This window comes from Peromyscus maniculatus, chromosome 2 (assembly GCF_049852395.1).
Source record: "Peromyscus maniculatus bairdii isolate BWxNUB_F1_BW_parent chromosome 2, HU_Pman_BW_mat_3.1, whole genome shotgun sequence".
Classification (NCBI taxonomy): Eukaryota; Metazoa; Chordata; class Mammalia; order Rodentia; family Cricetidae; genus Peromyscus; species Peromyscus maniculatus.
Window position 1 is genome coordinate 26,701,077 of NC_134853.1, and position 14,825 is coordinate 26,715,901.

Here is a 14,825-nt window from a genome sequence, read left to right on the forward strand (position 1 = left end):
TAAGCAGAACATGTAGTAAATAGAGCAAGGCAATAGTAGATGTTTATTCTAGATGCTAAGTAAGCATGTATGCTGCACTAGTCTGCTGCTTAGTAACCTAACCCCAAACTTCAGGGACTTGGAAACAATAACCATAACTTTATGGGGAGGAAAATTAGACGGGGATCAGTGACGTGGTTCTTGTGACTCCCCGGTGGCCCCCTTCAGATATCTATGGTCAGCTGGGCATCAGCTTTGCTGGTGTTGGCCAAGCCTTTCATACATGTAGAGGTCCAGAACTGCTCCTTGAGGGCTTAATTCACAGTCTACCACCTGGCTTGTTTTGTTTGCATAAAGTTGTATTGAAATTAATTCCTTCCCATTGTTTACGTACTGTTGTCACTCAGTAACAGATTTGAGGAGTTGCTACAGGAACCAAGTAACACACAAAGCATGAAATATTTGCTGTCTGGTTATAGAAAAATTTTATTGACCCTGCTTGATCAGGGTCACATGACGATCTCAGGGGCCTGAGTTGGGGGGCGGGGCGGGGGGCGGACGACACTAACAGTCCCTTGGGTCTTTATTTGAAACTGTAATGCGCTGTCGTTTCTGCAGCCTTCAGTTAGCCAAAGCGGTTAGAAAGCTAACCCAGATCCCAGCGGAGGGAAACGGAAATGGCAGCTTTGTGGGAGGAACAGGAAAGTCACACTCTAGAGGGCCTGTAAGTTCTGGGGCCATGAAGGCCTCTGGTTGTTGGCAGTATTCATCTACTGAATCACGTAAGGATTGCTTTTCAACTGAAAGAGTTATTGAGAAACGGGTGTGTAGAGGTCTGGAGCTCATATCTGTACCTAATAGCCCCCAAGAAATCCCTGACCCACAAAGTCCTTGCAGATGTCTATGAAAGGATGTGTCCATCATCATGTTGTCAGAAATCAATTCTATTTGGTTATTAGTACTAAACCAAATTCCTGGGAGAGTCACACAAAGAACTGATTGATCACACAAACCCTTGGGAGCTAGTCACAGGTTGTATCTTCTGATTCTTGATCTCCGACCCTAAGAGGAAATAAAACAAACGTCAGTTGGGTTGTTGAACTCAAGTGGGTATTATTTTTTTTGGGGGGGGGGCGGGTTTCAAGACACTGTTCTCTGTGTAACAGCCCTAGCTGTCCTGGAACTCACTCTGTAGACTAGGCTGGCCTCGAACTCCTAGAGATCTGCCTGCCTTTGCCTCCTGAGTGCTGGAATTAAAAGTGTGCACCACTACCAGCCAGGTCTCAAGTGGCTATTTATGGAAATAAATAGATAAAATTTATAGACTGGTTCCAATACAATTTTAAAATGTTGTTTTTCCAGTCAAAAGCCCACACAATGATTCAGGAGCCCATAGTCCTCATCCTGTGTCTCTCTCATTCCCAAGATAGACCGTCCTCCTGCCAACAGAGAAGACACAAAAAAGGAATGTGACGGCTGACATCCTTTGTAACGTCAGGCTCAAATGTGGTATCTAGAACTTCTGTTTGAACAGTTCGGTTAAAAAAAAAAAAGCATCAAGTAATTGCACCTAAATGCTGGGAAGGTGTGACAGAGAGTCCCTAGTGTGCCTGGGAAAATGAGAAATGAATACTATGGGGTCTAACCATCTAATCCCCTTTAGAACACACACAGGAGACTCCATGCAAGAGAGACACCCAAAACTCTCTATAGTTACTACTTTAGATCAAAATCTGGCATCTATGGATATTATTAAGCCCTATTTGTTAGGAATTGGTCTCTGGAGATCTGAAAAACAAGAATTTTAGATAAAGTAAACTGAGAGAGAGACAAACACATAAAGAGACAGACAAACAGATAGACACAGAGAGGGGGAGGGAGGGAGGCAAGGGAGAGAGAGAGAGAGAGAGAGAGAGAGAGAGAGAGAGAGAGAGAGAGAGAGAGAGAGAGATCAAACTAGGCCATAATGCATGAATGGGGTGAGTGGATGAGAAACACACAGCCCTCACTGCTTGATTACAACAATGAATTCAAGCTGAGAGACATTTTTCAGCTAGGAAATCCTATGATTAGACACTGGGTCTCAATTCTTGGAATAGCCTTGCCACCCAATTGTTTTTGTGAAAAAATTTTTCCCTGGTCCATTAACCTCTGTGATGGTCTGTAAAAGCCAACTGAAGAACATCACTTCCTGGGGAGTGGGGAAGATCATACACTATTCATAGCCTGTTGAGTGCTCATATATACTTGTGGACAGGAACGTAGTTCTAACAGCTAAATAGCTGAATAATTTTATCACTGGCTTTAGTATTTCAATGGCAGTGCAATACTCTTTTCTCAAAAAACTGATAGACTTATTATTTGCTTTTAAAAACAAGAAGTCTTTGTGTGTGTGTGTGTGTGTGTGTGTGTGTGTAGCACTGGAATTTAGCTAGGACACATACATGTTAGGCAGGTGCTCTACCACTGAACTAAATCTCTAGCCCTAGAAATCTAGTCTTTATCTATCACTGCATACTCAGAATCCTGCATGTAGTATTTACTGTGACAAAATAAAAAAGCATTTATTGACATCCTGACCACTGTTCTACTGCTAAGAATAGACACATGACAAAGCCAACTTTTATGAAAGAAAGCATTTAACGCGCCCCCCCCCCCCCCCCCCGCTTGCTTACAGCTTTAGAGACCTAGTCTATCATCATCATGGCAGGGAGCCCGGGAGCATGCAGGGTGGTGCACGTGGTGGTGGGGATGTGAAATCTGCATCCTAATCTGCAGAGTGAGAGCAGGAGAAGGAGAGAGAGACTGGGTCTGACTTGAGCTTTTGAAACTTCAAAGCCCACCCCCAGTGACACACTTCTGTCAAAAAACATCACACCTACTTCTACAAAGACAGGCTTCCTAATCCTTCTACTCATTTCAAATAGTGCCACTCCCGTGGTGACTCCATATGAGCCTAGGGGGCAGTTCATGTTCAACCACCACAACTGGATATTTTTAGTGCCTCACATAGTTCCTACAGTCAATCAGTGCCTGACAAACAGCAGCTGTTTAACAGGCGCTGAGGAATTGGACGGAACAGGGAACAGAAGATCAGGGTTTAACTGCAGCCTCTGTGCCACACGCCTAGCAATAGTGGGCAAGTTTTGTTTATGTTCCATATAATTCTTGTGAATTTAAATTTGCTTTTCACTTTTATGGGGCTATTTTTTAACACTTTTTAAGGTTTTCCCTCAATCTTTGCAGAAGAAGAAAGGATGAATATTGAGACCCATATTTCCATGAGAGGCACACAAATCTAGGCAGTTCTCTAGGGAATTGAAACTACAATTGTTATAATTGTATTAAGATTATTTAGGAAAAGCAGTTATCAGCCAACCCACTGTGAGCCATTAAACAGGGTGTAATAGCAACTTGTCTTGTTGCTATGGCAAAACATTTGACAAAGGTGACTTAGGAAGGAAGGCCTTACTGTTTGTTTGGCCTTATTGTTTTGAGGGTACACTCCATCATGACACCAAAGTACCAGAGGCAGGGTCAGGAGGCAGCTGGTTCTATTATGTCCACAGTCAAGAAGCAGAGACAGGTAAATGCTGGTGCCCAGCTTGCTGGCTCCTTACTCAGTCCAGGACCCCAACTCCGGGAATGGTGCTTACAGTTAAGCTGGGTCTTACCAGTTAAATTAACCTGATACAGAAACTCCCTCACAGACCAAGCCCAGAGATATGTCCCTTAGGTGATTCTGGATCTGATCAACTGACAGTATGGAGCATCACACAGTGTTGTGGCATCCTGAATAGCACATGTTGTAAATGGGTAATATGATAGCCCTTTAATCACCGATGCAGCACTGGAAACGTATCCATAAGCCCATGTTTTTAAAAGCAAATTTGATTGTAATGATTGTCACGGTATCTGATACCAGAAAATATCCAAGAAGCTGAAGCTATGCAGATTGCGATAGAACCCTTTAAAACTTGGTGTCTTTAGGGGGTGGTGATGACTCAGCTGCACATCAGAGGTACTTTGGGAAGTTTTTAAGATACCAAGATACCGGTGCCTGGGTCAGCCACCTCCGCCTCACAGAGACCTATTCTTGAAAGTACCTCCGTGATTCTAATGGCTTCTCTTGCTTAATTTTAAAGAGGAAACGCCTCGGCGCAGAGGGCACTTTCTTTAGCTTCTGTTGCTATATATTTTCGGGCTTTTGTGTAACTTGAGATATGGAATAGTCACGGCTTTCCCAGGTCAGTTTCTGGCTGGCAGTGGTGCGTGTGACTGCAAGCTCCCATTATCCCTCCACAGCACATCATGCTCGTGCAGCGCCAGATGTCCGTGACAGAAGATGATCTGGAAGAGTTCCAGCTCGCTCTGAAACACTACGTGGAGAGCGCCTCAGCCCAAAGTGGGTGCCTGCGGTAAGCGCTCACATGCAAGCCCCCACCAGCTCCACACAGGTGGTGAGCGTGGGAGTTTGGGTGAGGGTGGAGGTGTCGGAGCACAGGCATTTCCAAATCCTCATCTTCAATTCTGCAGAGCAGTCCAGCCCTCTGGGATATGGCATTTGCAGAGTTTAACAGGATATTTTCTGTTTGATCTTAGAACCAGGGTTGATTTAATCATTAGGCGTACCAAGGGAAATAAAGTGGAGAGTCATCTGAACGAGAAGGGTTTCAAATAGATTGCAATCTCCGCTTTTGCACACAGGCTACCAGCACCCATTGAAAATCATCTGTGGAGACAAGGCTCCTACTCATGGGTGTCTGGCCTCAATTACCCTGTGGACTAATGACCATTTCCACTATTGTGAGGATAGCAGGGCTCTCCAAAATTAAGATTTTATGATTGCTTCATAAAAACAGTGGCAATATCTCTTTCCTCCATCCCATGGCTTCCTCTCCACTGTTATGAAAAGACTAATAAGATATGTTACACCTCATCTGTAGTTTTTCATTACAACTGGTCTAATAAAACAGTACTAGAATAGTTGTCCACAAACAATGGTAGAATTCCTATCATGAGGATTCTGCAGTACCCCTCCAAGGAGTGTCATGTCAAATGCTAGGTATTTGGCTAGACTTTATGAGTATGCTACCTTTCAAACCCAGAAACCCATAGGCACAGCCATCTAGCAATAACCCAGCATTAGCTGTTCTATCTTACCATGCCTCAGATCTGACCAGGCTCTTCCATAAATACACATCCAGCCAGTCTCTCATGCTGTGCCAGAAGTCCACAGCACAGACCCAAACTTACCTGTGTTTAGAAAACTTCCATAACAATCTACCTCCACCTGCAAGCTTATTTCAACTGCATTCCCTAATGTTCTTTCGGTGTTCAGGGAATGTGTTTTAGCAGATGTGTGTTAGTGAGGTATACATTTGTATGAGCATAAAAACACATGCATTACATCTTTGTTTTGCCCTTCTGTCTGGTGGTTAATGGATTTTTATTTATGCTCAAGCCTACCATTCAGGTCTCTGCAGTAAACTAGGATTAAACTTGGGCTAAAACTGGGATTGCATAGCTTTGTGTCTTAGGGATTCTTGCTGGCTGTAAACCTCACTTTTTACCATCAAGAACCTTGGGGAGGCAGGCCTGCTCACACCAACCTGTGATCCCAGCTACTTGAGGCAGGAAGATAACTAGTCCATGAATTATCTTGGTGATAGAATGAATTTAAGTCCAACCTGGCAATTTTAGTGAGACCTTGTCCCAAACAGAGAAAGCATTAGGAATGTACTTCAGAAGTAGAATACTTGCCTAGCATGTATAAGGCCTTGGGTTCAATCCCTACATACACACACACTTCATGGATATTTATGTGTGAACTGCCCAATATAGTATGTTCCATGCACTGAAGACTGTAAATCTGAGCCAGATTCACTAACTCCTTCTTCCTGACTGATCCTCTACCTCTGCAGTGTGAGCATCATTAACTCCTCTCAACCTCCCAGTGCAGCCTTTTGTAACAGACACTAGGAAAAGTTGCACTTTTGTGACTGTTATTCTACTTTCTATCAGGATCAGAAGAGCACAAATAAAAGTATTTTCACCCTTGGAAGAATTAGAGATTTGTCAAGACAGGAATGTATGTAGCTTCTAAAAGCCCACTCATTTAAAAATAAAACTACTTGGAAAACGCAAAAGGAACCTATGCAGTTGCAGAGCATTGAACTCAGTAAACTCTTTCTGAAATAGCAAGATAGGGGGAAAGTCTGTGCTGAATTCCTGGGGCTCGGTTAGATGTTTTATACTTATTAAAAGGACACAAAAGTTCTTAAAGGTCTGAAACTGCTCTGGGTGCTGGAATAGCCCTGAGAGGAGGATCCTGCTGTGGGCAGGTCAGAGAGGTAGTAGTCTGTAATGCTTGCTGCAAACCATGCAGAATCAGGAAGACCTATCCCTGCTATGAGCAGAGGCGAGGAGAGAACCACTTCCTGAAGGACAGACTCCCAGCCTTGCCTTTTCTTCCAAGTACTGCTGTGTCTCTTAGTGGTTCTTCATCCACTTGTTGCTGATTCTTCAGCTATTTTTTTTTGCAGGAATTATTAGAATGTAGATTTTATCAGATGTAATGAGTATCAGAAAATGACCACACTGGTGGAACACCTTGTGGAAGAGACTTCTCCAGTCTAGATTCAGTGTTTCACATGAACCGGTCAATCAGTTCCAGTTCTCTACTTGTTGATGAATCATCAAATGCCACTCACGTCAGCAGCCATGATCCTGGGTACCCTCCACAGCTGCCTAGTGCTGAGCTGATGAAGCTCTATGAATTAGCAAAGGCTTAAGGTTTCTTTCCCATAATGCTTAGCTAAGTCTCCTCTTGCAAGACACAGCTGCCAAGGGTGATACCTTACGAGGTTAGTCATTTTCATCTATTTTCTTATCTAGTTTTCACCGGAATTGCTACAGGCATTTATTACATCAAGTTTAGAAAAAAACAGACTCTGGTGTGTTAAAAACTTGCCCAAGCTGCACTCAAAACCACATGTCTAATCTTTGTCAGGATAATCCTAGTTGAATTAAGGATTGCTGAACTTTTTGTGGCTAACTAGGAGTGGAATGCATCCCCAAGCTCCTTCCTGTTTCAGTTATAACAGTAATCATCTTGTTAAATTCAGGCAACAAATTTAGAACCTCAGCTCTGAGTATTCCCTAAGAAACTTGGAAGTTTGAGGACTGACAGAGGTTTGGTTATAGTATTCTATCAATGGTGCTTTAAAGACTTGGGATAGGGCTGACAAGATGGCTCAGTGGGTAAAGGCGCTTGCCACCAAGCCTGATAATCTGAGTTCCATCCTTGGGTTCTACATGATGGAAAAAAAAGAACTGACTTCCACAACTTATCTCTGACCTCCACATACCCACCCTGGTGTGCATGCTTATACACACACAAGCACAACAAATCATAGATATAGATATAGATACATATATGTATATATATAGATATATATAGTTATATATATTATTTGGAGAAAAACTCAGATCATTCATGTAAGTGGATATATAATGACATAGTATTACATGCTGCTTACTTTCTCTGCAATTACAAATGCTCAATACCTTTTGTGAGAGAATCACCAGTTGAGTAAATGGCATGTACAATGTGCTCTTAGAATCAGCCTTGATGCCAGACAGGAAATAGCTTCTGCCTTCAATGATTTTATGATCTAACTTTGGAAACAGGATCCTTACTCATGAAGGTAGAAAGCAATTCCAATCATCCTTGTCCTAAAATTCTAGTGTTTCAATAGGACTAAGTGATCTCTGAGGCTACATAATTCTAGAAATATAATATGTTCATATTTCCAATGTCAAAGGCCTAGGAAACATGACTGTGGATTATATTGCAAAAATTACTCTTGAGACACCCTTAAGAATTAATGGAGTGCATTGAAACATTAATTATCAATATGTATGAATAAAATAAAATATGGTGGACAAACCTAGACCTCAGTGTAGAGAAATGTGGGGAGTATGTACCTACTATTACATTTTTTCTTCATTGGTTTGGCCTTGTGGGTAAGGCAGGGCAGGCACTTAGAGAAGGAAGAAAGCCAAGAGTAAAAGCGAGTCCTCTGCAGTCCTCATAGAGCCATTCACAGAGGGAAAAACTGAGGTTGAGTATGGGCCAAAGGTGGCACACTTAATGAGTGGTAGTCCCGTTGGGACATTCTTTAGTCCACCATCTATGACACTATGATATTTTTAATCCTCTACCCCAGTCTTCACCAAGCTTGGGCATTGTGCTGACATGTGAATTCACTGGGAGGGCAATGCTGGAGATCAAATGCAGGGTCTCTCACCTGCTACACAGTGCTCTATCAATGAGTACATCTCATCACTTAGCCAAAGCTAGTCTCAAACTCAAGATCCCCCTGCATCTGTCCTCCAAATGCTGGAATTACAGGTTTACAAGCCTTTCTGTGCTAGTCTAGAAAATGTAAGGTTCTCATAGTACAATAACTGGGCTTTTAAGATGATGAGTAATATTAATAACTAGTTTGCAGGAGGCAATTAATGAGGGACCTGAAATACTAGGCTGAGTGTTTTAATCTTTACTCTAAAGAAAGCATAGTTAAAGTTTGCAGTATATTTGAGCATTAGGGACACCTTCAAGACACTAAATAAGCTATAGATTCTCTTCCCAGGAAAAAGTATATGTGCACATTAATTTGCAGGTCACTTTGGAGGTTTATGAAAAAAGTCACAAAGCTTACCCATGAACTTTTGGGGTAAGAAATACAAACTCCCTATTGTATTATTATCATATAGCAAATATTTATTCAGCAAAATCTTGAGTTAGTAATATTAGTACATCATGCATAATGAATAATTATATTTTTTTAAAAATGTGAAAAATACCATACTTACAGAAATTAAAGGAACAAAATGTCCTGTATTCATGCTCCACACTGCCATGAGCAGGATCTTTTTTGTTTTTGTTTTTGTTTTTTTTAATATGTTGTTTACAGAATAAATACAAGTGAAAGAGCCTGCAGCAGAGTTTCGGAGGTGTCAGGAGCGGGCCAAGAGAGTCTGTTAAAGAGCTGGCTTAGTGCCAGCCAGGAAGGGGTTGCTGCTGGTATTGGGAAGTGAGCACAACAGTGTTGCCATTGTGAGTGAAAGACTGAGTAAGCTCCAGACCTGGAAACCGTGGGTTTAGGTCCAGGACCAGATGGGGGAGCAGGTGGATGGACAGGCAGTCACGTAGACATGTCAACAACGGGGAACCCAAACAAGCTGAAGCTCCAGAGACAGTCAGGGAGTTCTTCACTTGCCAGTCTGTGATGCACTCAACAGGTATTAGATAATAGATTGGTGTGGAGCTGTATGTACCATTGAAGTATTATGCCACTTTATGGGGTCTAGATGAAGGAGTTACACCCTTTCCTGAGTCTGATGTATCTAGCAACTTCTTGGGCCTGGTTTCCGTGATACGATTTTAATACATCCATGTGCCTCTACCATTGCAACTCACTCCCAATGAACCTAAGGGGTGGCTCCATCCCAGGGAGAGGTCCTGCACCAGTTTGTGCTGGGTGGCAGTGCATAACTGATGGTGCAGCTTCTGGCCCACCCAGGGGGTACATTCCTCCTTTTCCCTCAAAATGGAATCAGAAGATACTTGCAAAATGGAGTCTTCTAGAGCAGTGTGCAGCCTTTTGACAAGTACAGTTATATGCAATATATGATAACTTACAGTAAGGCATAGCCTGACTTAACACAGCCAGCCAGGATGGGACCTAGGACACGGCTGCGCGGTGTCTGCACACCCGGCACAGTCTGTGGTGAGATCTAAACCACGGTGCAGGAGGACACAGTTGCGCGGTACCTGCACACCCGGCACTGTCTGTGGAGAGATCTAAACCACGGTGCAGGACACGGCTGCGCGGTGTCTGCACACCCGGCACTGTCTGTGGAGAGATCTAAATCACGGTGCAGGAGGACACTTTCTCTTTTTCCATTCTGATGGGAGGATGAGGATGATATTGGTGATAAAATAATTACTAACATAGTAATATTTATTGGGCACTTATGTGCAGGGATTATCTTTATTCTTTCTGTGTACTAGGCTGCCACATTTCATTGTTATCAATAATTTGATAAACTCTAAACTTTATTTTTTATTTCCTTCACCTCATAGTTAAACATACTGAGGCAAGGAGATCCAGAGAAACTTTGAAGGCTTACAAAAAGGCCAGGGTTTTGTTTTTTATTTTTTTATTTTTATTTTGTTTTTACATAGAGTCTCAGAGTCTCTCTGTAGCTCAGGCTGACCTAAACATCCACTCTCAGCTCATGAGCATAACCGTTTAAAAACAAAAATCTATTAAAATTCCTTTGTGTACTTACTGCCACCTGCTGGTCACAAATAGATAAATCCTAAATCTTCCTTGATTATTTCACTGATCAATCCTTATTTTTTAAATCCTTCATTTTGCTTCCTAATTTAAACATACTACGAAACATTCGACTAAGAAGATATCCTTTAAGAACTCAGTTTTTGCATACACCGCGCTTTTGTCTCTTCTCACACAAGCCCACGAGCCTGTCCCTCTGCTCCTCTGTTTCCATGTTGATTGGGCTCTTGCTCATGTCTTCTACCGACTGCTCAGCTTCTCTCTGTGCTTTATCTGACTGCCCTCTGTTATGCTCCACACTGCTGTGAGCAGAATACTTTAAAACAAGTTATTTTTAATAAATTTTGGCACAAAGGATGCCTAGTTAAACTTTTGAATGTGAACTGGAGAGATGGCTCAGTGGTTAAGAGCACTGACTGCTCTTCCAGAGGACCTGGGTTAGATTTCAAGTACGGTGGCTCCCAAGTGTAACCCTAGTTTCAGGGGAATATGATACTCTTTTCTGGCCTCCATGGGCACCAGGCATGTAAGTGATGTACAGACATACACACAAGCAAAACAAAACAACACAAATAATAAATTAAGAACTTTTTAATAAAAGTGGTCAAAGATAATATTAAACTGAAACTTGTATGCCAAAATAGATGCACTGGGCTACTCAATTCTTAATAAATCCATTTGATAGTCTACCCAGCTTAAGTTACTTTGTTTCCTATACATATAGGTAACATTGTTGTATACTACACATAAAGATTAGAAAATTTGATTCGCTTCTGTCTGTGTGGGCACTGTGAGTGGTCACAGATATGTGTGTCAACATACATGTGTGCACACAGGTACGGATGGAGGCTGGAGGCTCTTAGGAGTGTTCCCTCGCTGCTCTCCACATTATTCATTAAGGTAAACTTAGGCAGCTCGCAATGAGGATCGTGCAGCTTGTCGTTTACGCCTTGCCCCCTGAGCTGTCTCCCCCACCCCTCCTCTGCTTCTTTAACTTCCAGGGCCCAATCATGCCTCTTCTATTTCAGCATCTCTATACAGAAGCTTTCAAATGAATCTCGCTACATGATTTATGAGTTCTGGGAGAACAGCAGTGTGTGGAATCGGTAAGTTGTAAGGAAAAATGACTTGTGTTAAAAATGGGGTGTGGCAATGTACATGTGAAACTTTTAGACTGTTGGGAAAGTTGTATTTTTGCTTATTTTTTGTGGTGCTAGAGATTGAACCAAGACTTTGAGCATGCTAGATAAGCACTCTGTCACTGATACATCCCAGCTTCCTTTTAAGTTTATGCTTTGAAACCAGGATGCATAAGTTGTTCAGGATGGTCTTGCACTTACTCTGTAGCCCAGTCTGGCCTTGAATTTGAAATGCTTTTGCTTCAGCCCCAAATAACTAGGATTCCAGACCTGCACTACCAGATCTGAGGTGCTTACCTCATCTTAAAATTGCCTTCCCTGTTACACTGAATCCTATGCTCTTTGGAATGTGTTTCATAGCTTTGGATAACAATCTCACTTTAAGTTTCTGAATTTTACTAATGTTCTTGGTGAAGCGGAATTAGTCATGGGCATCTCAGGAAGGAGATGTGATGGGGGCTTGAAGCTTCACAAAATATAAGCTCTGTGGACGTCATTTTGTTTTATTTAAATTTAAAACTATACACAGTGGCTAATACAACTTTTTAAAATGTCCTTAAACATTACAAATAAAGGAATTAAGACATTGGAAAAGCTTATAAATCAACTTTGAAAGTAAAAATGATGACTAACAAATATGCAATTTAAAAATATGTGATGAAGGAATGTTTTGTTCTTCTATCTCATAAACAGTTCCTGATGGTTTTAGGTCATACAGAATAATACAGCTCTCCAATAATCAGTGTTTTAGGGTGCTAAATATGGAAATAAAAATGCTGTGAAATTCAACTGATTCGTATTTCACCTTAAATTTCTTCTGTGTGTGGCTTCAAGGAGCAATCTTGGGATGTAACTCAATGGTAGAGTGTTGATACCCAGTAATAAATAATCGAAGCATTCTGTGCTATAATGAAGACATGATGACAACAATATTTTTTCAGGCAGAGTCCTGGAGTGCAACTTAGCTGCAAGCATTTATTCTCTGCTGATATTAGATATCCTGCACTTTAAACATGCAGATATTAGAATGCTTTCATCTGTACATTTCTCCGGAATTTTGGCCTGCCTCCTGTTGCTGCATGTTCTGTATGCTTATCTTAAATGCCCTTTCTTCTAAACTTCTGATGACAATTATTGCTCGTCAGGTTCTATTCAAGTTAAATAAGCATCAAGAGCAGACTGTATCTGGCCATTTAGCTCAAGCCACCCCAAATCTTGACATCTTGGTTGAATTTGATCTCTGCTGTAGTCTACTGAGGAAAGTTTTAAACAAAAATGCACACCTTTAACCTACAATCATTTCACAGCCACCTCCAGACAAACTACAGCAAGACCTTCCAAAGAAGCAATGTGGATTTCTTGGAGACTCCAGAGCTCACATCTACTATGCTAGTTCCTGGTAACTACCCTGGAGCATGCTCCATGCTTCTATGTGCTTCTCTACTGCCTTTTTTTTTTTTTTTAAGATTACATGATCTTCCATGCTTTGTCAATGGTGCTTTCTTTACTGTTCCTTTATTTAAAATTTAGGGAGGGGGAAGAAACATTTGTCTTTTGTCCTTAATGACTATTTTTTTTTCCGGCTATTTTAAGCCTAGTACTGATTGCTGTTTGGTCACCACAATTTTAGGAAAATTTAAGTATAAGTCAACTCATATACTTCAAAAATTATTTAAATGGTTTATTATATTACAACTAGTATGCTACACTAGTATGCTGAATACAATTTGAAATAAGTAATCATAGGATAGATTTTAGAATGTTAGAAAAGTTCATTATGATAGTTGCTAAAATTATTTTTATAACTGGAAGAAAGAAGATTAGGAGGAGAGAAACTTGGAATGAAATTGCCTAAGAAGGCTGAACAAAGCTTAAGATCACTGAGAAAATCTTGCTGTCTACTTTTCCACTCAGTTGCTAACTGTGCATATATTTACCAGGTAATAATGTGTGCTTGGCCCAGGAGTTCCTAAAGTGCTTAGCTGATTTATTGGCACTGATTGGGATCCTGTTCTGACCAAGCATTTTGTTAAGAGCTGATGTACAAAGTAAAAGCAAAGTCTCTAAGGGTAAAGTGCTGTCTATGCAGTATGACAAAAAAAATGTTTACAAAGGGCATACATTTGCATAAAAACAAAACACAGCTCACGGCACAAAACAGTAGTTATCACCAGAGGCAATACATGCTTTGTAGACTTAAAGAAGTTCTCTTACTCAACTATAAGGTGGAGAATATCTTAATTAGGCATATGAACAATACTTTAGAGGCCTTGAAGGCTGTTTGAATGGATGACATCATGAGCCACTCAGTCATAACTGACCGGATGGACAAAGTAGTCATCATGGGGTGGAGACTAACCAAGCAGGACAGTGACCAGAGGATAAAAGAACCTATACCAAGAGCCTGCTGGGATTCCAGCTGCAGACACACAGCGAGATCAATTCTGAGTGAGGACAAGAGCAGATAAGAACAAAGCATCTGAGAGAGGCCCAGGAAATGTCTTTCTGTAACAGATATGCAGAGGAAGAAGAGCTACTTTATTAAGGAGAACAAGGGGCACCATCCCAGGGAGAACCAGAACAGGTCAGATAGCATCCGAGTGGAAAGCAAGGATACCATGCTCCTTGGGGCATTCAGGGTGAAGTGATTGAAAAATGGCACAGGACACTGGATTTGACAAGATCACCACCAAAGAGAAGAGTCTTAGTGGAGTGGTAGGCATCTGATGCACTGAGGAACAGATGGAGACCAGGCAATGAATTCTGGAACCGCAGCTGGTTGAGGAGCCAGGAGCCGGGTGGGAGAGCCTTCAATGTAGCTGATCCTCACAGTCTAAGGCAGAGCTTTGGTGTGCCAGGAGAGCCTCTGGAGGACACACATGTACAGAATCCCTCACTGTATAGCTTGTTTAATCCTCAAACAAACAAACAAACAACAAAACCACACACATGGTGGGGTTCCTCAGGCTTTGCACTTTGACTCGGTTTGTATTACAAGGTGCCACAGTTGGAGAAGACCAGGAAAGTGTGGTGACAAGTCATGAAGGGAGAGACTGAGGCAGCCACATTCTGTGTATCTAGTAAAGTTTTAGCTTCATTCACTCTTATAGCAAGCTTGAACTTGCTGTTTTAAATAGGTTCCGCCTATGATACAAATCAATGATGTAAATATGACTGACTACCGCCTTTGTTGATAGAATGAAGGGAAACAGGGCTAGCGTTTATCTGCTCATCTTTTTCTTTAAGGCTGCACTGCTACTGTATGACCCAAAACAGTAAAACTTTTCTAAGAGAAGGGATGAAGACTTCCATACCACAAATGTACTAGTATTGGACA

General features: G+C 41.6%; 1 protein-coding gene across 1 annotated transcript in view; it reads left to right on the forward strand.

The window, feature by feature from the left end:
• Necab1 (N-terminal EF-hand calcium binding protein 1) overlaps positions 1-14,825 on the forward strand; it is a 161,021-nt gene that overhangs the window by 135,201 nt on the left and 10,995 nt on the right. Inside the window, exons 10-12 of the mRNA XM_006983273.4 lie at positions 4,285-4,397; positions 11,378-11,455; positions 12,796-12,887. Of these exons, the coding sequence (XP_006983335.1) occupies positions 4,285-4,397; positions 11,378-11,455; positions 12,796-12,887 (283 nt within the window). The remainder of the gene's footprint in view (positions 1-4,284; positions 4,398-11,377; positions 11,456-12,795; positions 12,888-14,825) is intronic.